At 41.2% G+C, this 22,113-nt stretch overlaps 1 protein-coding gene across 3 annotated transcripts in view; it reads right to left on the bottom strand.

The window, feature by feature from the left end:
- The window catches only part of LOC106610599 (CAP-Gly domain-containing linker protein 4), a 90,447-nt gene extending 71,614 nt beyond the window's left edge, over nt 1–18,833 (bottom strand). For 2 of the 3 annotated variants that reach the window (XM_014209995.3, XM_082955607.1), the window contains exons 1-3: nt 18,292–18,832; nt 5,863–6,015; nt 611–750 (exon numbers count right to left, since the gene is read on the bottom strand). In XM_014209995.3, the coding sequence (XP_014065470.3) occupies nt 611–750; nt 5,863–6,001 (279 nt within the window). In that variant the 5' untranslated portion in view covers nt 6,002–6,015; nt 18,292–18,832. Of the gene's footprint in view, nt 1–610; nt 751–5,862; nt 6,016–18,291 lie in introns of all 3 variants that reach the window. The other variant, XR_014378694.1, reaches the window with a different exon arrangement.
- Between the last annotated feature and the right edge of the window lie 3,280 nt (nt 18,834–22,113).

Below are 22,113 nucleotides of genomic sequence, written 5' to 3'. Positions count from 1 at the left end.
AATGGGGGGGTGGGGGAAGCCTGGCACAACACTGAGCACTAAGACACGGGGAGGAGAGAGATTATGTTTGAGTTCAATTAAGATCAGAGCTCATTGTACTGTATAGTATGTTGCAGTATTTAAATAAAGAAAAATGTTTTCCACAGGTGATTAGCTACACTGAATAGTTATTTTATCATCCAAACGAATGTTTTTGTGTAAAATATAAAATATATGTCTGAGTGTGGCTGACTGATGCCGGATTCAAACTATAGACCCAAATCGAGCAAAGCCAAAACGAGACGTACTGGCTTGGCCTAGTTACGCACGGACAATGTGAAAAGAAAATATTGACACCAGCACAGTATGGGTCAGCCCCATAGTGTGAATCAGGCATTAGTGTCATCATTGACAATGTCATTTGTGTTGTCTCTTTGTCTACAACCCCAGGAGGTTGAACAAATGGGTTATCTTAATGAACTAACCTAGAGAGATATTAAGTATACGTCCCAAATGTCACCCTATGCCCTTGATATAGTGCACTACTTCTGACCAGAGCCCTAAGGGCACTAAATGGGGAAGACGGTGACATTTGGGACACAGACAGGTGTAATGGAGGAATAAGGGTCACCTCATTGCCGATCAGGCTGATATTCTTCTGGACCTGGGGCACCCACTGCCTGAGTACGGCGAACAGCTCCGGTACCGTGGTGCTGGACTCAAACAGCACCTCCCTGCATTGGGGCTCCTCGGGGTCAAAGAAGGAGAACTCTGGAGGAGGGAACGAGAGCAAAAACAGAGACAATTTAAATCAGACCTGGGGTGTATTCACTAGGAACCAAATTAAAGCAAATGGCCGAAACGGGGAGAGACTAACCTGAACTTGTCTAATAAGATATGCTAGATTTTGTTACGGTTCGCAACTGTGTGCGTTAATGAATACACCCTGGGTTCAAATAGTATTTAAAATAATTTCAAATACTTCATCTGGGCTTGATAGAGGATGTCTGGCAAAATGGAAGCGATAGAAAAGTCGCAAAACTGCAAACCCCGCCCATCTGCCACTCAAGACAGGGTACAACAAATGCTAAAAATATAGTAATGATTTCGATTAATATTTAAACCCAGGTCTGCTCGCAAATAACATGTATTCAGTATACTGTATGTGTGCATACAATAAGTGAAACCTACAACCAAGGCGATATGAAATGACACGAATAGAGCAGATGTGATTCCTTATTCAACATATCAATGCCAGACGGCTTCGTACTACACAATATAGTTCTATCTGAACATCCCACAACGTTGTGCTCTGGTGAACGGTGTTGCAAGCACCATGCTCTAACCAACTGTGACATCTGAATCACAGAAGAACGTGGGTGGATGAGAAAAGAGCCATGATGCCACCATCACTTACTTGCACTGGTGTTTTCTTACTACCACTGACTGCGGCAAGTAAGGTTTTAATTGCAATGGCTTTGATATGTGGTTGTCTTATCAACCTTAGTTGAAAACACTGACAAAGTCGCTCTAAATAAGAGCTTCTGTTAAACGACTAAATTGTAATGTAAATGTAGAAAATTAGGGACCTTGTCTGGAATCTGAGTTATCGTGTCGCCGAAATCAAGCCACACACACACCGCTCAAAACAATTTCTTGCCTGGAATTTAAATTTACAACAGGGGCAATCTGCATTTTCTACATCAATTTTGGGATTTGTAAATTAATGAGATATGTACGTTTGCCCACTGACAAAGAAATTATCAGTCTATAATTTTAATGGTAGGTTTATTTGAACAGTGAGAGACAGAATAACAACCAAAGAATCCAGAAAAACACAAGTCAAAAATGTTATAAACTGATTTGCATTTTAATGAGGGAAATAAGTATTTGACGTATGTCTCCCTTCTCGATAGGGCATCCGCATTTCCATGCGTCGCCCCTGACCTGTGCACAACAGAAAAAGAGAAGCGTTGAAGGGACAAGAACCACCTGGTGACCCGATCATTTGTGTCCCTTCCCCTGGCTATCCAGACCAGGGGAGCATGGTCAGTGACCAGGGTGAACTGGGTGCCTAACAGGTGATACTTGAGTGTCTAGCACCCACTTCACCGCTAGACACTCTTTCTCAACAATCGAGTACTTTTTCTCTCTAGGTATTAGCTTTCGGCTTATGTACATGACGGGGTGCTCCTCCCCATCGTGTATCTGGGACAGAACGGCCCCTAGTCCCGTGTCACATGCATCCGTCTGGACCAACATCGGCAAAAACTAGACATTCAGGGAGAATCTAAAATTAAAGAAATGGCATGGCATGGGGCCTCCATTGATTTTGTTAATGTTTGAGTCACTCAGATAGCATAAGAACACGGCATAAGCCATGGCAAAATGTTTAGAATTACTGGAAATGTGCTTTAAAAACGTGGCAAAACGTGTAGAATTGCAGGGAATTGGCTTGTAAACTGCAAAACTGTCTCTGCGGCTAAGAGAAGTGCCTCTAAAGGGTCGGAGATGGCGTCGATGGCCACACCCACTACCAAGCTTTCCTAAGGGAAACACTGATTTGTCTAATACTGTTATACTACGTATACTACAGTGGTTCCTCCTTTAACCTGTCTGGGCTAGGGGGCAGTATTTTCACAGCCGGATGAAAAACATAATCAATTTAAACAGGTTACTACTCTGGCCCAGAAACTAGAATATGCATATTATTAGTAGATTTGGATAGAAAACACTCTGAAGTTTCTAAAACTGTTTGAATGGTGTCTGTGAGTATAACAGAACTCATATGGCAGGCAAAAACCTGAGAAAAATCCAAGCAGGAAGTGAAAAGTCTGAGAATAGTAGTTCTTCTTTTGATTCTCTATCGAAGCTCCAGTGTCTGTGGGGTGACGTTGCACTTCCTAAGGCTTCCATTGGCTGTCTAAAGCCTTTAGAAAGTGGTTTGAGCATTTTCCTGTCACTGGGCAGATAATAGGAGCTCAGTTACTGAGTGGTCTGCCTGGAAACAAAGGGATTGGATATGCTCGGTCCCGCGAGCGCCCCTCCTTTTTCTTCTTGAATGAATATGCTATTGTCCAGTTGGAATATTATTGCAATTTTACGTTAAAGATACCATAAAGATTGATTTTAAGCAACGTTTGACATGCTTCTAAGTAATGGAACATTTTGACTTTTCGTCTCTCGTTCTGCGCGTTATGCCTTTGGATAAGTGATCTGTACGCATGAACAAAACGTAGGTATTTGGACATAAATATGGATTATTTCGAACAAAAACAACATTTCTTGTGGAAGTAGCAGTCCTGGGAGTGCATTCTGACGAAGATCAGCAAGGGTAATACAATATTTCTATTACTAATTCTGAGTTTAGGTTTCCCCGAATTTGGCGGGTGTCTGAATAGCTCGCCGTGATGGCTGAGCTATGTACTCAGAATTATGAAAAATGTGCTTTCTCCGTAAAGCTATTTTAAAATCTGACACAGCGGTTGCATAAAGGAGTAGTCTATCTATAATTCTTTAAAAAATTGTTATGTTTTTCGTCAACGTTTATGATGAGTATTTTGGTAAATTGATGTGCACATTCACCGGCCGTTTTGGTGGGAATGCATTTTCTGAATATCATGCGCCAATGTAAAATGCTGTTTTTGGATATAAATATGAACTTTATCGAACAAAACATACATGTATTGTGTAACATAATGTCCTAGGAGTGTCATCTGATGAAGATCGTCAAACGTTCGTGCTTCATTTCACTGTGTTTTGGGTTTATTGACACGGCTGGATAAAAAACGTACCCGATTTAATCTGGTTACTACTCCTGCCCAGTAACTGGATAGAAAACACCCTAAAGTTTCTAAAACTGTTTGAATGGTGTCTGTGAGTATAACAGAACTCATATGGCAGGCCAAAACCTGAGAAGATTCCATGCAGGAAGTGGCCTGTCTGACAATTTCTTCCCCTTCTTGATTATCTCTATCCATTACAGAGGATCTCTGCTGTTACGTGACACTTCCTACGGCTCCCATGGGCTCTCAGAAGGCGGCAAAAAGCTGAATCGTGGCTTTGCAGGCTCTGGTTGAAAAAAAGTAGCGCGTTTGGGTAGTGGCTGGTCACAGTACTGTGAGACTCAGGCGCGTTCCCGCGTCGACCGAATGCTTTGTTTTCTTTCCTCTGTTTACCTAAACGCAGATTCCCGGTCGGAATATTATCGCTTTTTTACGAGAAAAATTGCATAATAATTGATTTTAAACAGCGGTTGACATGCTTCGAAGTACGGTAATGGAATATTTAGAATTTTTTTGTCACAAATTGCGCCATGCTCGTGACCCTTATTTACACTTCGGATAGTGTCTTGAACGCACGAACAAAACGCCGCTATTTGGATATAACGATGGATTATTTTGGACCAAACCAACATTTGTTATTGAAGTAGCAGTCCTGGGAGTGCATTCTGACGAAGAACATCAAAAGGTAATCAAACTTTTGTAATAGTAAATCGGAGTTTGGTCAGGGCTAAACTTGGCGGGTGTCTAAATAGCTAGCCTTGATGGCTGGGCTATGTACTCAGAATATTGCAAAATGTGCTTTCACCGAAAAGCTATTTTAAAATCGGACACCTCGATTGCACAAAGGAGTTCTGTATCTATAATTCTTAAAATAATTGTTATAATTGTTTTTTGTGAACGTTTATCGTGAGTAATTTAGTATATTCACCGGAGGTTTGCTAGTTCTGAATGTCACATGCTAATGTGAAAAGCTGGTTTTTGATATAAATATGAACTTGATTGAACAAAACATGCATGTATTGTATAACATAATGTCCTAGGTGTGTCATCTGATGAAGATCATCAAAGGTTAGTGCTGCATTTAGCTGTCTTCTGGGTTTTTGTGACATTATATGCTAGCTTGAAAAATGGGTGTCTGATTATTTCTGGCTGGGTACTCTGCTGACATAATCTAATGTTTTGCTTTCGTTGTAAACCCTTTTTGAAATCGGACAGTGTGGTTAGATTAACGAGAGTCTTGTCTTTAAAATGCTGTAAAATAGTCATATGTTTGAGAAATTGAAGTAATAGCATTTCTAAGGTATTTGAAAATCGCGCCACGGGATTACACTGGCTGTTGCGTAGGTGGGACGATTTCGTCCCGCCTAGCCCAGAGAGGTTAATGGTACTAGCGGTTCACACTTAAATAACGTGCCATAGAATTCTGCGGCACCATGCAAGCTGCGCCGCAGTACACAGTACACTGCAACTTTTAAAGGAGAAACCGCTGTATGAAGTTGAGTTATTGTAAAAATATATATTTATAGAAACATTTTCTTTGATTTTGCCTTTTAAGAAGTCTGGAGAGCCCTAGAGACAAAATACATATTTTGGATTGCACCGGTCGAGACTCATTCAATGGTACCTTGCAGTTCACTCTACCTCACACAGAAGTTTGTCTATAGCTGTTGACATCACATGAGCCTCTCTGAGCCAATGAAAATTTACAAAGCACACTTATGAAACAAGGTGGTGTAGTACCACTTATGTCACCTGGATGGCAGTATATTACACACCATTGAAATCACCACAGCAAGCTGAATCCAGCCATTTTTCAGATGTACAGTATATGTCAGACTTATAGTTTTTGTTTTAATGGATCCATTCATATTTGTCAGCTCAGTAGATTTTAAGGATTATATTAACAATCAAAGGATGTATGTAGTGTGTGTGTGTGTGTGTGTGTGTGTGTGTGTGTGTGTGTGTGGCTGACATTTGTATGCCTTGAGTGTGTGCATTACATTTTTTTTTACGTGTAGGCCTAATGAAATGTTTCAAATGCACTTTAATCTTTCAATACACATAGATCTGAGTTTCATGTGATGTTGTGTTTCCTTACCGCAGTCAGTGGGCATGGGGGCCGAGGCCACCTGGTGGATGGTGGGGCGTGCTACACCACTGTGGGACAATGTGCTGTGACGGCCCAGGTCAGAGTCCCCCTCTGAAGACTCTGGCACTGGGACATCCTCTTTGGTCATCTCCCGCCCAGGGCCTATAGACACACAGACAAGAGCAGAGTAATAAATACAGGTCATGATAATCTACCAATCAATCAAAAGTTTTAGGCTACATCAGCAGTTACCACATGTGCTTTACAGTACAGATGACTTGTCAGACCAGAAGAAAAAACACCATTGGCCTACATGCTACATTGTGACTGATTGTGATAAAACTGATAGCCCCCTGAGCTAAAGCCCAGACATTAGCTCAGATCTTACCATCAGAATCCATCTAGCCTAGTACCATTTCATCATCATTGCTATCAAAGCAGAACATAAATGAGAAAATGGATGGCAACGGCATGCAAATAAAAAGGTCTCATATGCACAATTACTTTTCTAACAGGCATTCTTAAAGGTTTTAAAAGGTCACTTGGTCCAAGTCCAACACCACTGCATGGATTTTGGGCCACACCTGTCTTCTAAAAAAATTACTTAGCGGAAATGTTCAACCACTACACATTCTGTGGTTGTTGTGTTGGATTAAAAACCATGTTAGAAAATGTGGTTGTATAACTACAGTGTATTTTCCAACTGACTAAAATAAAAAAAGAGGTACTGTGTACTATCATACAACAATTCCGGTTTCAACAGAATTAATTGTGTAAAATAGGGATATGTAAGCCCTGGTGTAGAGCAGACCCATTTATTAGTGCTGTCTCCAACCAACTGCACATACTGTGAGCTCCAAGTAGCTGTTAATCTATGTTCTTAGATTAATGAGGATGCTTGATTCATGAATTACAGATAGTACTGAATGAATGGGGAATAATCACATGTGAGAAAGTTAGCATACCCCCAAGACATGCTAACCTCTCACCATTACAATAACAGGGGAGGTTAGCATGTCTTGGGGGTATGATGTGTCCTTCTGTAATTTTCTTACTCATCATGACTCATTTCAGGACTACTTTACAAGGGCACTTTACAAATTACCTTGATTAACCTGTACCCCCGCACATTGACTCGGTACCAGTACCCCCTGTAGCCTCGTTATTGTTATGTATTGTGTTAGTTTTTGATTGATTTGGTTTTTTTCACTTGAGGTTTATTTTGGAATTATTTTATTAACCCTTTCTTGAACTGCATTGTTGGTTTAGGCCTTGTAAGTAAGCATTTCACGGTAAGGCCAACAACTATTGTATTCGGCGCATGTGACAAATAAAATTTGATTTGACTATCCATAATCATTGTAGCATCCACATTGAAAATGGACAATGCACCAATCCTGTCCAACCTGGCATGGTATAATTTGATATGAAATATACGTTTACTTGTCACGTGCGGCAAATACAACAGGTTACAGTGAAATGCTTACTTACAAGCCGTAACCAACAGTGAAATTTAAGTTAAAAAAATAAATAGGTATTAGGTAAACAATAGATAAGTAAAGAAATAAAAATAAAAAACAGTAAAATGACAGTGAAAATAACAGTAGCGAGGATATATACAGGTGGTACTGGTACAGAGTCAATGTGCGGGGGCACCGGTTAGTCATGCTAATTGAGGTAAAATGTACATGAATGTACAGTTAAAAGTGACTATGCATAGATGATAAACAGAGAGTAGAGGCAGCGTAAAAGAAAGGGGTTGGCGTGGGGTGGGGGGGACAAAGCAAATAGTCCGGGTAGCCATTTGATTACCTGTTCTCGGGTCTTATGGCTTGGAGGTAAAAGCTGTTGAGAAGCATTTTGGTCCTAGACTCGGCGCTCCGGTACCGCTTGCCATGCGGTAGCAGAGAGAACAGTCTATGACTGGTGTGGCTGAGGTCTTTGACAATTTTAGGACCTTCCTCTGACACCGCCTGGTGTAGAGGTCTTGGATGGCAGGCAGCTTAGCCCCAGTGATGTACTGGGCCGTACGCACCACCCTCTGTAGTGCCTTGCGGTCGGAGGCCGAGCAGTTCCAGTACCAGGCAGTGATGCAACAAGTCAGGACGCTCTCAATGTTGCAGCCGTAGAAACTTTTGAGGATCTGAGGACCCATGCCAACTCTTTTCAGTCTCCTGAGTGAGAATAGGTTTGTCGTGCCCTCTTCGACTGTCTTGTGTTTGGACCATTCTAATTTGTTGGTGATGTGGACAGCAAGGAACTTGAAGCTCAACCTGCTCCACTAAAGCCCTGTCGATGAGAATGGGTCGTGCTCGGTCCTTCTCTTGCAGTCCACAATCATCTCCTTTGTCTTGATTATGTTGAGGGATAGGTTGTTATTCTGGCACCACCCGGCCAGGTCTCTGACCTCCTCCCTATAGGCTGTCTTGTCGTTGATCAGGCCACCGTTGTGTCGTCTGCAAACTTAATGATGGTGTTGGAGTCGTGCCTGGCCATGCAGTCGTGGGTGAACAAGGGAGTACAGGAGGGGACTGAGCACGCACCCCTGAGGGGCTCCCGTGTTGAGGATCAGCGTGGCAGATGTGTTGCTACCTACCCTCACCACCTGGGGGCAGCCAGTCAGGAAGTCCAGGATCCAGTTGCAGAGGGAGGTGTTTAGTCCCAGGATCCTTAGCTTAGTGATGAGGGCACTATGGTGTTGAATGCTGAGCTGTAGTCAATAAATAGCATTCTCACATAGGTGTTCCTTTTGTCCAGGTGGGAAAAGGCAGTGTGGAGTGCAATAGAGACTGCATCATCTGTGGATCTGTTTGAGCAGGATGCAAATTGGAGTGGGTCTAGGGTTTCTGGGATAATGGTGTTAATGTGAGCCATTACCAGCCTTTCAAAGCACTTCATGGCTACGGACGTGGCTACCTGCCAGTTGTTCAGCACACGTCCTGGTAATCCATCTGGCCCAGCGGCTTGTGAATGTTGATCTGTTTAAAGGTCTCACTCACATCAGCTACGGAGAGCGTGGTCACACAGTCGCCCGAACAGCTGATGCTCGTTGCTTACCTCGAAGCAAGCATAGAAGTGATTTAGCTCATCTGCTAGGCTTGTGTCACTGGGCAGCTCGCTGCTCTCCTTCCCTTTGTAGTCTGTAATAGTTTGCAGGCCCTGCCACATCCGACGAGCGTCGTAGCAGGAGTGTAGTACGATTCGATCTTAGTCCTTATTGGCGCTTTGCCTGTTTGATGGTTTGTCGGAGGGCATAGCAGGATTTCTTATAAGCTTCCGGGTTAAAGTCCCGCACCCTGAAAGCGGTAGCTCTACCCTTTAGCTCAGTGCGAATGTTGCCTGTAATCCATGACTTCTGGTTGGGGTATGTACGTACAGTCACTGTCGGATCGATGTACTTATTGATAAAGCCAGTGACTGATGTGGTGTACTCCTCAATGCCATCGGAAGAATCCCGGAACATATTCCAGTCTGTGCTAGCAAAACAGTCCTGTAGTTTATAACGTGCTTCATCTGACCACTTTTTTTAATAGACCGAGTCACTGGTTCTTCCTGCTTTAATTTTTGCTTGTAAGCGGAATCAGCGGATAGAATTATGGTCAGATTTGCCAAATGGAGGGTGAGCTTCTGTTTTCCCTCTGGTTGCGCATTTAACATGCTGATAGAAATGAGGTAAAACTGAATTAAGTTTCCCTGCATTAAAGTTATTTGACAAAGAAGGAGAGTGATGGAGTGCTGCATCAGATGACCTGGCCTCCACAATCACCCGACCTCAACCCAATTGAGATGGTTTGGGATGAGTTGGACAGCAGAGCGAAGGAAAAGCAGTCAACAAGTGCTCAGCATGTAGGAACTCCTGCAAAACTATTGGAAAACATTCCAGGTGAAGCTGGTTGAGAGAATGCCAAGTGTGTGCAAGGCAAAGGATGGCAATTTGAAGAATCTCAATTATGAAATATTATTTTGATTTGTTTAACACTTTTTTGGTTACAACATGATTCCCTGTGTTATTTCAAAGTGTCAATGTATTCTATTATTCTACAATGTAGAAAATAGTACAAATAAAGAAAAACCCTTGAATGAGTAGGTGTGTCCAAACTTTTGACTATTACCTGCTTAATTAACGTGATTAATATTATGGTGTTTCTATTCCACGAGTAGGTGTTCACTCACCTCGACATCATCGCTTTTAAAAGTGCAAGAACGTGCCCGAAACGGTATCACTTTTCCACAGTGAAAAGTCATAGCCGCTTTGGCGCCGTCATTTTTAGTCAAATGACAGCATACCCCGTTTCTGGTTAATGGTTGATGACAACAGCCACGTGAATATGACAACAGGTTGTTAGCAAGTTAATTTTGCGATTTTAACAAACATATTATTGTGAGTAAAACAAGGCTGTTTGCGGCCGCTATAGTAATGTAAAGACAGGCCATTGACGGCCGCTATGGGTTCTAAAGCGTTAAAGTCACCATTGGCCTCATGGTGAAATCCCTGAGGGGTTTCCTTCCTCTCCGGCAACTGAGTTAGGAAGGACACCTGTATCTTTGTAGCGACTGGGTGTATTGATACACCATCCCAAGTCTAATAAATTACTTGATCTTGCTCAAAGGGGTGTGTGATGGAAATGTTTATGTTTGTGCTTTTCAAAAAAACAATGTGTTCTGTTTGTGCTTTTCTAATAACCCATTTGTGTTCATGGAAGTGACTGATTGAACACCTGGAAGAAATCCTCACTGTAGTATCTGCAATTTGGCAGTATGCCCAAACCCTTGTTTTGAGAATGATCTCAGTTTCAAGGTCTCAGCTTGGAGAGAAGAAGCCTCGTGAGGTATTGGTCTGCCACATGCATGAACCAGTATTGGTCAGTCACATGAATTATAGCAAACAAATAATGAATAAGCTAAATCATGCAAATATTACTTTCTGTGTCATATCAGGAACTCCTGATCGACATGTGTACTTGGTGCATTGAGTTGGTTGGAACCTCTCCAGCGCGCTGATAACAAACAATTATTAATTTAAGATGGACTTTGAGTAAGTTGAAATTTGGATATTAGGATAATAAGATATTGACAGTGTCCCTGTAAGAATTTCCACAAGAGATGTCTGCTTTTATGTTTTTAACCATCTACCAATAGGTGCCCTTCTTTGAGAGGCATTGGAAAACATTGCTGATCTTTGTGGATGAATCTGTGTTTAAAATTCACTGCTTGACTGAGGAACCTTCCAGATAATTGTATGTGTGGGGTACAGAGATGAGATAGTCATAAAAAAGAATAATGTTTAAATACTATTATTGCAAACCAACATAGTGAGTCTACACATCTTATGACTTGATAAGCACATGTTTAACTCCTGAACTTATTTAGGCTTGCCATAAGAAATGGGTTGAATACTTGACTCAAGACATTTCAGCTTTTCATTTTTTATTAATTTGTAAACATTTTGAAAAATACAATTCCACTTTGACATTATGGAGTATTAGCGCAATGTAATAAATATTTAATTCAGGCTGTAACAACAAAATGTGTAAAAACTCAAGGGGTGTAAATACTTTCTGAAGGCACTTTCTGAAGGCCCTGGATTGTTAATTGGACGTCTTATGTCATTTCTTGTTAATTTGCATGACGTTCTACTGCACTGTTGAAGCTATCCATTAGGCCTAGGAGATAGCTTTAGCTTGCAATTACATTAAGTGCTCATTTCACAGACAGACTGCTATTGGGGCCAAAGATTATGAAACATATTACGAGCATGCAAATTCATAAGTGGATTTTTCAAACAGACATACATGTGGATTTGCTTGTTAACATGAACACACACTGCACACTCCATGAAACAAGTACAAGTCAATGTCCAATAAGTTATTTACTAGAGACATTATTCAGGTTCAGGCTTACGTTTGAGCCTTTTTGGAAACAATTATTGTTGACCAACATCATCCACACTGACTGCCAAAAAAGGTTGGAATAATAGCGGAGGTGCATAAAGATGACGGCCCCCGTGCACTTACCACAAATTCCTTGTTTTGCTAACTTCAGTGTATTGAACATTGCTCTCCATTACAATTTTGTTATTTTTATATGTATATGTTATATGTTCAACATTTTTGCTTCAAGAGGCCGGCAATTTGAAAAACCGAAAAAGGTAGATTGTGCTGATTTATTAGTTTACAAACTCAGTGGACAGTGCTAAAACTATGACATCATATCTGAATTCTGCCATCTTTATGCACGTTCTCCATTGGAGTAGCCTAAGCGTCACCTATTTAGCCAACATATTACATAAAGGTGTAAAGCCCCATTTCACATTCAGCTCAGGGGCCCAGTGGCTTAAAACTTCTTATGGCGTGCCCAAAGTAAACTGCCTGTTACTCAGACCCAGAAGCTAGGATATGCATATAATTGGTAGATTTGGGTAGAAAACACTATAAGGTTTCCAAAACTGTTAAAAATAATGTCTGTGAGTATAACAGAACTGACATGACAGGAAAAACCTGAGGAAAATCCATCCAGGAAGTGGGATTTTTTTGATGTGGGTAGTTTTCAATTGAATGCCTGTAGATTATATAATGGGTTAGGACCCAGATTGCAGTTCCTATGGCTTCCACTAGATGTCAACAGTCTTTAGACATTGTTTCAAGCTTGTTTTCTGAAAAATGAAGAAGAATGAGACCTTTCTGTCAGTGGACTGTAGAATCAAGCAGAGCTGGTTTGCGCACGTGTCCAAGTGCGCGCCCTTCGTTGTTTTTCCTTTCTATTGAATAGGGCGGGGGCTATGGTGTCGCGGTTGGGGAAATATTATCGATTATTTAGACAATTGACAACCTGAGGATTAATTACCGGTACTATTAGGATGTATTCGTCTGCATGTTTTGACTGCCTTTGAGCCAGTGGATTACTAAACAAAACGTGCCAACAAAATAGAGGTTTTGGGATATAAACAAAACAAACATTTATTGTGTAGCTGGGACTCTTGTGACTGCAACCATATGAAAATCTTCAAAGGTAAGTGATTAATTTTATCGCTATTTCTGACTTTTGTAATTCCTTTACTTGGTTGTAAAATGTTTGTATGCTTTTGTAAACGGGGTGCTGTCCTCAGATAATTGCATGGTATGCTTTCGCCGTGAAGCCTTTTTGAAATCTGACAAAGCGGCTGGATTAACAAGAAGTTCATCTTTAAACTGAAGTATAAGACTTGTATTTTTTATGAATGTTTATTATGACTATTTCTGTATTTTGAATTTGGCACTCTGCAATTTCACCGGATGTTGTCCGGTGAAATTGGGTCGCTAGCGCAACGCCTGCGTCACAGAGGTTAAGAGGTCTTTGTTGTATTGTTTCAGGTAGAATCTACTTAAAAGCTATAAAAGGCTACATATCAACACACACGAGTTTAACTCAACTACTCTCCTAGTATAGGTTCTTTATTGGTGCCAATGGAAATGCCTACAACAGCCAGGTGGCACCACCTGGGTAACCACACATCCTGCCTAGCCCTACTGAGAGAGAAAGGGAGACCTTTTCCACTGCCACCTGTCCTCTTTGATGCCAGGTAAATAAAGACACACACAACCACACACTAGTCTCAGAAAGCCCTAGGTCAGATCATTGTTAATGAGGGAGGCCACCCCTCTGCCTAGGGAGATAGACTACACACAGAAACACTCATGGGCTAGGTCAAAACCAACAAAAGAGCGGTTACACACACACAAACACAAAACTGGGATTCCCGGCTTTTGGCTGATTAGAAAAAAAATTTAAGTTGATAAAACTGTTGCCCCAAAAAATTACTGAGAGAAAAAAAATCCCATTTCAAAATAATGCTTTTTATTCATTGATGGAAATACATTTGACCATCATGATTAACGGTCTATAGGTTAAGTTGCATAATAAAGTGAAATTAAATTGGTGTGTGTGTATTTTTGTTAAGCTACATGATGAATATCTAACACAACTAATCACACGCACAGCATACAGAGCCTTTTGAGCTGGATTTCTCCTGCAGCTCCTCAGCTGGTTGCAGTTAGAGTAAAATATGTGCTTTTATAAGCCCATTCATTGACAAACAATTCTAAATGCAATCCCATGTTAAAAACATTTTTGGTGCACACTTAAAAAGAGCTTGGCCTAATATTTTTTTTCTCAACCGGTAGACTAATTGAAGAGCGCCTCCCATTCACAATTAAAGTGCAGGCAACAGGCTATCGGAGCGTCACCACCACTTTACAATGTGAGCTGGAGGCAGTATGCATTTTGAAAACACAGCCCTACTTAATTGTTTGAAACCTGACTGTTTTACTTCATATTATGAGGCATGTCTTACCTTGCTTCAAAGTAGCCTATAGGCAAATCCCACCATTTAAACGTGGAGGCAATTCTTTTATAAAGACTTCAAAGGCGGAGCGTAAGTTTCAAGTTTGGGAAAGGTTACAATTTATCATACGATTTCTACCGATCTGCATGCCAGTTATGATTTTCATATGCACACTTTCGTGGAACAGTTTTATTTCAATAATAATGTTTTTGTTTCTCAAAATCATTGTCACATGGTTAATCATAAAAATCGGAATTAAAATGATAAAAATCTACAAGTTAAAATTAAACTAATGCGAGAGCACCAGCCTCTGCCATATGGACACATTGATAAACTGTGATCCATTGGCGGCTAAAGAAATGAGCGCATGGAACTCATAGGCCAATGCAGCAGTAGACCTATAACTTCCATCTTCAAATAAGTCAAAATACATAAAGCCGACAAAAATAAAAACTGTAAAAAATATGAAAATTCAGTTTCTTTCAATTGCATTTCTCTCTCTACTCAGCCTGTCCGCCTCCCTTTCTATGTGTCTTCACTTGAGCTACTCTTTTCCCCATTACATTTGTTTAGTATCGATGATATATCTCATGGGGAACTAATAAAAATAAACAATCAAAGGGAACACAATTCACACAATGAAAACAATGAATGTGAAAGAATTGGCATTTTCTTTTATTATATTACTCCAGTGCTAGCCTCTCTAAATTGGCTTCCTGTTAAGGCTAGGGCTGATTTCAAGGTTTTACTGCTAACCTACAAAGCATGACACGGGCTTGCTCCTACCTATCTTTCTGATTTGGTCCTACCGTACATACCTACACGTACGCTACGGTCACAAGACGCAGGCCTCCTTATTGTCCCTAGAATTTCTAAACAGCTGGAGGCAGGGGTTTCTCCTATAGAACTCCATTTTCATGGAATGGTCTGCCTATCCATGTGAGAGAAGCAGACGCTGTCTCAACCTTTAAGTCTTTATTGAAGACTCGTCTCTTCAGTAGGTCCTATGATTGAGTGTAGTCTGGCCCAGGGGTGTGAAGGTGAACGGAAAGGCACAGGAGGAACGAACCGCCCTTGCTGTCTCTGCCTTTAACCCTATTACGGGGACTGAATCACTGGCTTACTGGGTGGCAGGTAGCCTAGTGGTTAGAGCGTTGGGCCAGTAACTGAAAAGTTGCTAAATTGAATCCCTGAGCTGACAAGGTAGAAATCTGTCATTCTGCCCCTGAACAAGGCAGGAACCTAGGAAGAAACCTAGAGAGGAACCAGGCTCTGAGGGGTGGCCAGTCCTCTGAGAGTCCACTGTTCCCCAGTAGGCTGTCATTGTAAATAAGAATTTGTTCTTAACTGACTTGCCTAGTTAAATAAAAGTTAAATAAATACTGGTGCTCTTCCATGCCGTCCCTAGGAGGGGTGCGTCACTTGAGTGGGTTGAGTCACTGACATGATCTTCCTGTCCGGGTTTGCGCCCCGCACGGGGAGATCTTCGGCCTTGTCCCAGGGTAGTAAGTTGGTGGTTTGAAAATATCCCTCTAGTGGTGGGGTCTGTGCTTTGGCAAAGTGGGTGGGGTTATATCCTGCCTGGTTGGCCCTGTCCAGGGATATCGTCGGACGGGGGCCACAGTGTCTCCCGACCCCTCCTGTCTCAGCCTCCAGTATTTATTTATGCAGTATTTATGCTTGGATCAGTCTGTTATATCTGGAGTATTAATCCATTCTTATCCGGTGTCCTGTGTGAATTTAAGTATGTGTTCTCTGATTCTCTCTCTTTCTTTCTCTCTCTCTGAGGACCTGAGCCCTAGGACCATGCCTCAGGACTACCTGGCCTGATGACTCCTTGCTGTCCCCAGTCCACCTGGTCGTGCTGCTGCTCCAGTTTCAACTGTTCTGCCTGCGGCCTGTTCACCGGACGTGCTACCTTGTCCTGGACCTGCTGTTTTCAACTCGCTCTCTCTACCACACCTGCTGTCTCCAACTCTGAATGCTCGGCTATGAAAAACCAACTGACATTTACTCCTGAGGTGCTGACCTGTTGTACCCTCTACAACCACTGTGATTATTATTATTATTATTATTATTATTATTATTATTATTTGACCCTGCAGGTCATCTATGAACGTTTGAACATCTTGGCCATATACTGTTATCTCCACCCGGCACAGAGGACTGGCCACCCCTCAGGGCCTGGTTCCTCTGTAGGTTTCTTCCTAGGTTCCTGCCTTTCTAGGGAGTTTTTCCTAGCCACCGTGCTTCTACATCTGCATTGCTTGCTGTTTGGGGTTTTCGGCTGAGTTTCTGTATAGCACTTTGAGACAATGGCTGATGTAAAAAGGGATTTATAAATCACTTTGATTGGTTGATTGACAGCTGAGCCATTCTGGAGAGAGACTAGCCTATATTTTCGCCAAACTCCCCTCCTTCTTGTCTCAACATTTTTAAGTATACTTAAGACATTATCTTCACACATATTTTAGATGCTTTTCACTGACAGCTGCAACTCAATCAGCTAGGCCTATTGCTGCCCAAATTGTGGGCTTCCCACATTGGCATGATATGAAACAATCCACAGCTATATAAAATAAAAATGGACTCCTCTGTGGCCAAGTCATGCTTTCTGGTGAAATATTTTATTTATGTATAGACAGGAGTAATTATATTGTTTTGGCAAATGTATTTCTATTTACTCCTCATATGCCAAATGTATTTGTATTTACTCCTCATATGCCAAATGTTTTTCTATTTACTCCTCATATGCCATTTCTCTCCTGTTCTATTGGTTTTCATCACATTTCTTTCATTGTCCAGAAGAAACCAAAGGCACAATCCTCATCATATTAGCAACCCATCCTAGTTGTTGCATCTTTAGATTCCCCCTCTTTCGAGGTTTCTAAATGAGATTCTCTGTTCTGTCACATATTAAACAACTCTCACCAGGTGCAATGTTTAGAATGGAGTTTTCCCCTGAATTGCATTTTGTTAAATGCTTGAAAATTACATTTATTGGTTGCTTCATAACAGGAGTTGTGTTCTGTTCAAATGAATTACCATAATCTAAATATGATTTATGTCATTCTGAGCAACGTGGGTGGACTCCCCAATGCATATGGGTCTTTACATTTTTCAAATGGCCAGTAAATAAAACATTCCAGGTCACATGGTCCGGCACTACATTGTCCTTTCGGAATTTTATTATTGTATCTTAAGTTCACTAGGCAAGTCAGTTAAGAACAAATTCTTATTTACAATACGGCCTACCTCGGCCAAACCATAACGACGCTGGGGCAATTGTGCGCCGCCCCAATGGAACTCCCAATCACAGCCAGTTGTGATACAGCCTGGAATCGAACCAGGGTCTGTAGTGATGCCTCTACCACTGAGTTGCAGTGCCTTAGACCGCTGTGCCATTCGGGAGCCCATATCTGAACTCTATATCTGTCCCTCAGAAATTAACATGTCATTGTGGCAGCAGTTAGCAATAGGGACTCCAAAGTGGGATAGCTTTTTGACTATTAACCAGGCCATCTATACAATTACCAAAAGCCCTGTATAGCCTATTTGGGTGTTTTGTCATTTCCCGCTAGTTAGCTAGCAGCAGCAAGAGACATGATAATCTTGTTAATTTACTATCACAAACCAGCACAAGGGATCCTGCTGAAGCGTGAGCTGTAAATATCATATGCATTTTATCAACTAGAAGACTCAATAGTCAGATTCAACCCGGTCTAATCGAAAACAATATTTCGACTAGACCGGGTTGCTAGCTTAATAAGTCAATTTCATGCAGACAAGCTCTGCATCAGTAGTTGACGCTAACTACACAAGAGTTACCCATTCACATACACTGCTGTTCATTTTCGCAGATACTAGCTACGGTGTCATTCACGAGTAAATTATGAAACTTACTCAAAATTTTAAATGGATGACAATGATATGAAAGGGTAACGTTAACTTACGCTCAGCTAGCTAGCTAGCTAGCTACACACCTGCATGAATGGCCAGAGCTGATCAGGCCAAGCTTGCTGCGCATAAAAACAACAACAAACCACAACCTCGTACCAATTTGCCACTCTAGCTATTGGTGCAATGTCAAACACTTTAGAGAGAACGACTTACAGTACCTGGTCTTCCTATGGAAAAAGTAACCGGTGAGCAATCTGTCTCTGTGTTTGGTCCAGGATGCTCATGATGATGAAACAAAATTCCTCAACTCGATGTTAATGTTGACGTGTTGTGAGAAACAATAGTGGAATCTGCGATTCGGCTTCCAAATAAAAGTCCCCCATTGAAACGAATGCAAACCGATACAAATTGTGGAATCAAGCAACAATTGTACTTGATAAGGCTAAAACAATATTTGTTTCAGCAATAAGGCATGAGAACCCAGGATTTATCATGATAACTCCACCTCGTGCCTAACAACAGCTAGGAGATTTATTACATGATAATCCCCAGATTTGAGGGCCTTAAACTGACATATGGAATTGTTTTAAGATGGTCATACAATGGATCATGTATCATTTTTATTTATTTTTGTTTTTTAACCTGTTTTCTCCCCAATTTTGTGGTATCCAATTGGTAGTTACAGTCTTGTCTCATTGCTGCAACTCCCGTACAGACTAAGGAGAGGTGAAGATCGAGAGCTGTGCGCCCTCCGAAACACAACCCAACCCAACCAAGCCACACTGCTTCTTGACACAATGCCCCCTTAACCCGGAAACCAGCTGCACCAATGTGTCAGAGGAAACACCGTGCACCTGGCTACCGTGTCAGCATGCACTGCGCCTGGCTGCCACAGGATTCGCTAGTGCGTAATGGGACAAGGACACGCTGGGCCAATTGTGCACCGCCCCATGGGTCTCCCGGTCGCGGCCGGCTGCAACAGAGCCTGGACTCGAACTCAGAATCTCTAGTGGCACACTGCGCCACTCAGGAGGCGATGGATCATGTATCTATTTGATTTTGAAATGTAGGACCCCTTTAGGTATAAAAATGTATATAAATAAAATATTTGATAAAATATTGAATTTGGCCTTTACTACTATAGCCCATAGAAAAGCACTGAATAACACATTCATTCATTCAGTCAAAAAAGACATTAAAAAAATAGATAATAAGGAATAAGGTTTTGAAGTGTCTGTCCTATATCTAGGAGATATAAGAAAGCTCAGGAAATATATATCGTTTTTTTTTTTACACATATTTAACCCCTTTTTGGATAGGCACAAAACTACCTCCATACTTCCATAAATTGTTTAAAACTGTACAGTTTACCTTCAGAGGAGTTGTGTTCATGAGTCTAATTTTTTCATAGAGTGGTCATATTAGTTTGTAGGCCAAACCGTTCGGACGCAACAGATGTTTTCGTGAGAAAGATGTCTCATGATCTGACAAGCACCATGGTAGCTCGGCCACCTTCCACCGCAGATGCAGAAGGTTGCCATAGGCGGATTGAGACGTCTCTGGATTAAATTGACAGCTCTATGGGGTTTTAATGAATGAATATAATTTTAAGTGTTTCCATGGTAAATGATTAGTTTCACGTTCATTCTTTGGCTAGCTAGTCTAATGGCACGGGAGATATGGCATTTGTAAAATGATTCATTGTTGCACAGGTAGGTTTATACAACCCCCAACTTTTGCAAACGAAATAGTAGCATGGACAAATATTGTGTGATGTTTTTTTCTGAGTGAGATTAAGTTTATGAATTACTTGCCTGGGCTACGGGACAGGGGAATTAAACAAACAACCTCTTTATTTTACTTTATATAAATTCAACAAAAGACAATAATTACTTGATTTCACACCATTTTTTTTTTTGAAAATCTGTTGAAATCACACTGTGGATGTATTAGACTTCAGAATTGCATTGGGGCATAATTATATTGCAATGTACAACCTTAGGTATGGATCTTGGGTCCATGAAATGGAGTATCGTTTTACTCTGTGACACCCACAGATAACAATTCTAAAGAGTTTACACAAATATTAGCGTTGTAGCTCTTATTGCGGAACTTCAACTGTGCGAAATCCCCTCACTATTCAGCCTATTGTGCGTATTGGACATTCATATTTTAATGTTTAAAGCTGATTTTGGGTCCATTAAATGAGGGATCAGCTTACTCACTGACACTCAGAGAATACAACTGTAAAGATGTTTCACAAATATTAGTGTCGTAGCTTTAATTACGGGACTTTAACAGCGAGAAATAACATTCGATACTTTTTCCCGTTTGTATCAGTTTCAATTGAGACTTTTATTTTGAAGGCGAACCGCTGATTCCGCTATTGTTGTTCACAGGCAACTTATGTTCCAAAATGCGCACTTCCGTTTTGCGTTCTCCGGTTCTTTCAGGCTCCATGGAAGATGGTAAAGTCTGAACGTACCGATTGTAGCTGTTGCTTTAATCTACCCTGGGTCGTTGTACATTCAAGCCTAGCACTGCGCAGCATTATTTTCAGCGTCAAACCAATCAAACCGCAGAATGTTTTCCGAGACGCTATCACATAAATTAGCAGCCCGTAACCAAAGAAAAAAAATACTATACGTGTGATGTGACACAAACCCGTCGTAGCAAACTTCTGTCAACTTGCTACTGAGACTGAATGTGTTTAGTGTATAATCCGTTTTATACTCAAGCCTCCGATCCAACCTGTTGCAAATGTAACATGAATAGCCCATAGTCTACAGACTATTGTCTTGTCCACTGTTTTTTTAAAAGAAAACCAGTGTTCAGTGTTTTGTGTATTCATTTGAGAGTTCAATTCACTTTCTAGAAATAAGCACATCAGAACTTCCCAGTTTATTCTCATTTAGCAGCCTGGAGTCCCTCTTCGTGGGCACCTGTGGCACAGAACACATTTTATGATCTGAGGGGTGAAGCCTTTGCTTACTTCACCACAGGCCCTGTGGTAAAGTAGGCAAAGGCTCCACCTCTCAGTGATCACCTAGATGACTAGGTGATCCAGTCTTTGTGGCAAGGACTCAAAGAGAAACCTGCACATACAGAGAGTACCCCAAGACAAAACATTCCTATGTGGTAAGTTTTTTAAATCCTTAAAAAAAAAAATCATTATACCATTAAGTTTTTATCTCCTTATAACATTCTACTGTTTTAACAAATGTATTCTGAAGTAATGGAAAGATAAAAGGGTCTATGGGTTAGTATCCACATCAATGACAACATAGGCTCAAGTCAAGTTTTTCAGTTGTCTATACTTGTGAAGTCCAGGTACATTTCCATAGATGAGTTGTTAAACGGGTTATGTATTCCCCAAGATTGTTAATACCATCAATTAAAAAAATTACATGAATTTACCCTCTGTGCCAGTTCCACCCCTTTCTGTTCTAATTCACTCTTTCAGACAAGGCTCACACCTCGGGAAGGCCTCCCTTCACAGGGAGTAGGGAGGTACAGGTTGTCAGGGTTAGTTTCGGTCCAGGGGGTAATGCAGGTAGCTGGTTTCTGTATGGGGTTAATGCATTGGAACATTGCATTGTAATGTTATTTTGTTTTGCAGGCAGACGCCAGTACCAGTATGGCAGAATTCATCAAGAAGACGGTGTTGGACGAAACCCCAGTAAAAGGGGATAAAAAGGTTGAGGTCCATGTGATTAAAATAAGAAACCAACATCACACAATTCCTTAAAAAAAACCTGGTGGACCTAAACCAAAGGCTTTCTGGTAGTTTACAAAACACGCCACACACAAAAGAAATGAAAAAGGGAGCCTGAATGTGGTTAAATGCAAATTTGTTACAATCTTCTCATTTGGTTTGGCAAATTGTGGGGAAATCCCATGCACTCAAAACAATTAACAAAACTACCAGAACAGTTATGGTCAGATGGCTTTTCATAAAGTAAAGAAATACTTTATGGTCACACGTATTTAGCAGATGTTATTGCGGGTGTAGCGAAATGCTTGTGCTTCTAGCTCCGACA

Source organism: Salmo salar, chromosome 09 (genome assembly GCF_965601325.2).
Source record: "Salmo salar chromosome 09, fSalSal1, whole genome shotgun sequence".
NCBI classification, from domain to species: domain Eukaryota; kingdom Metazoa; phylum Chordata; class Actinopteri; order Salmoniformes; family Salmonidae; genus Salmo; species Salmo salar.
Note: the sequence above shows the minus strand (reverse complement) of the source record. Positions and strands in the feature narration are given on the sequence as shown.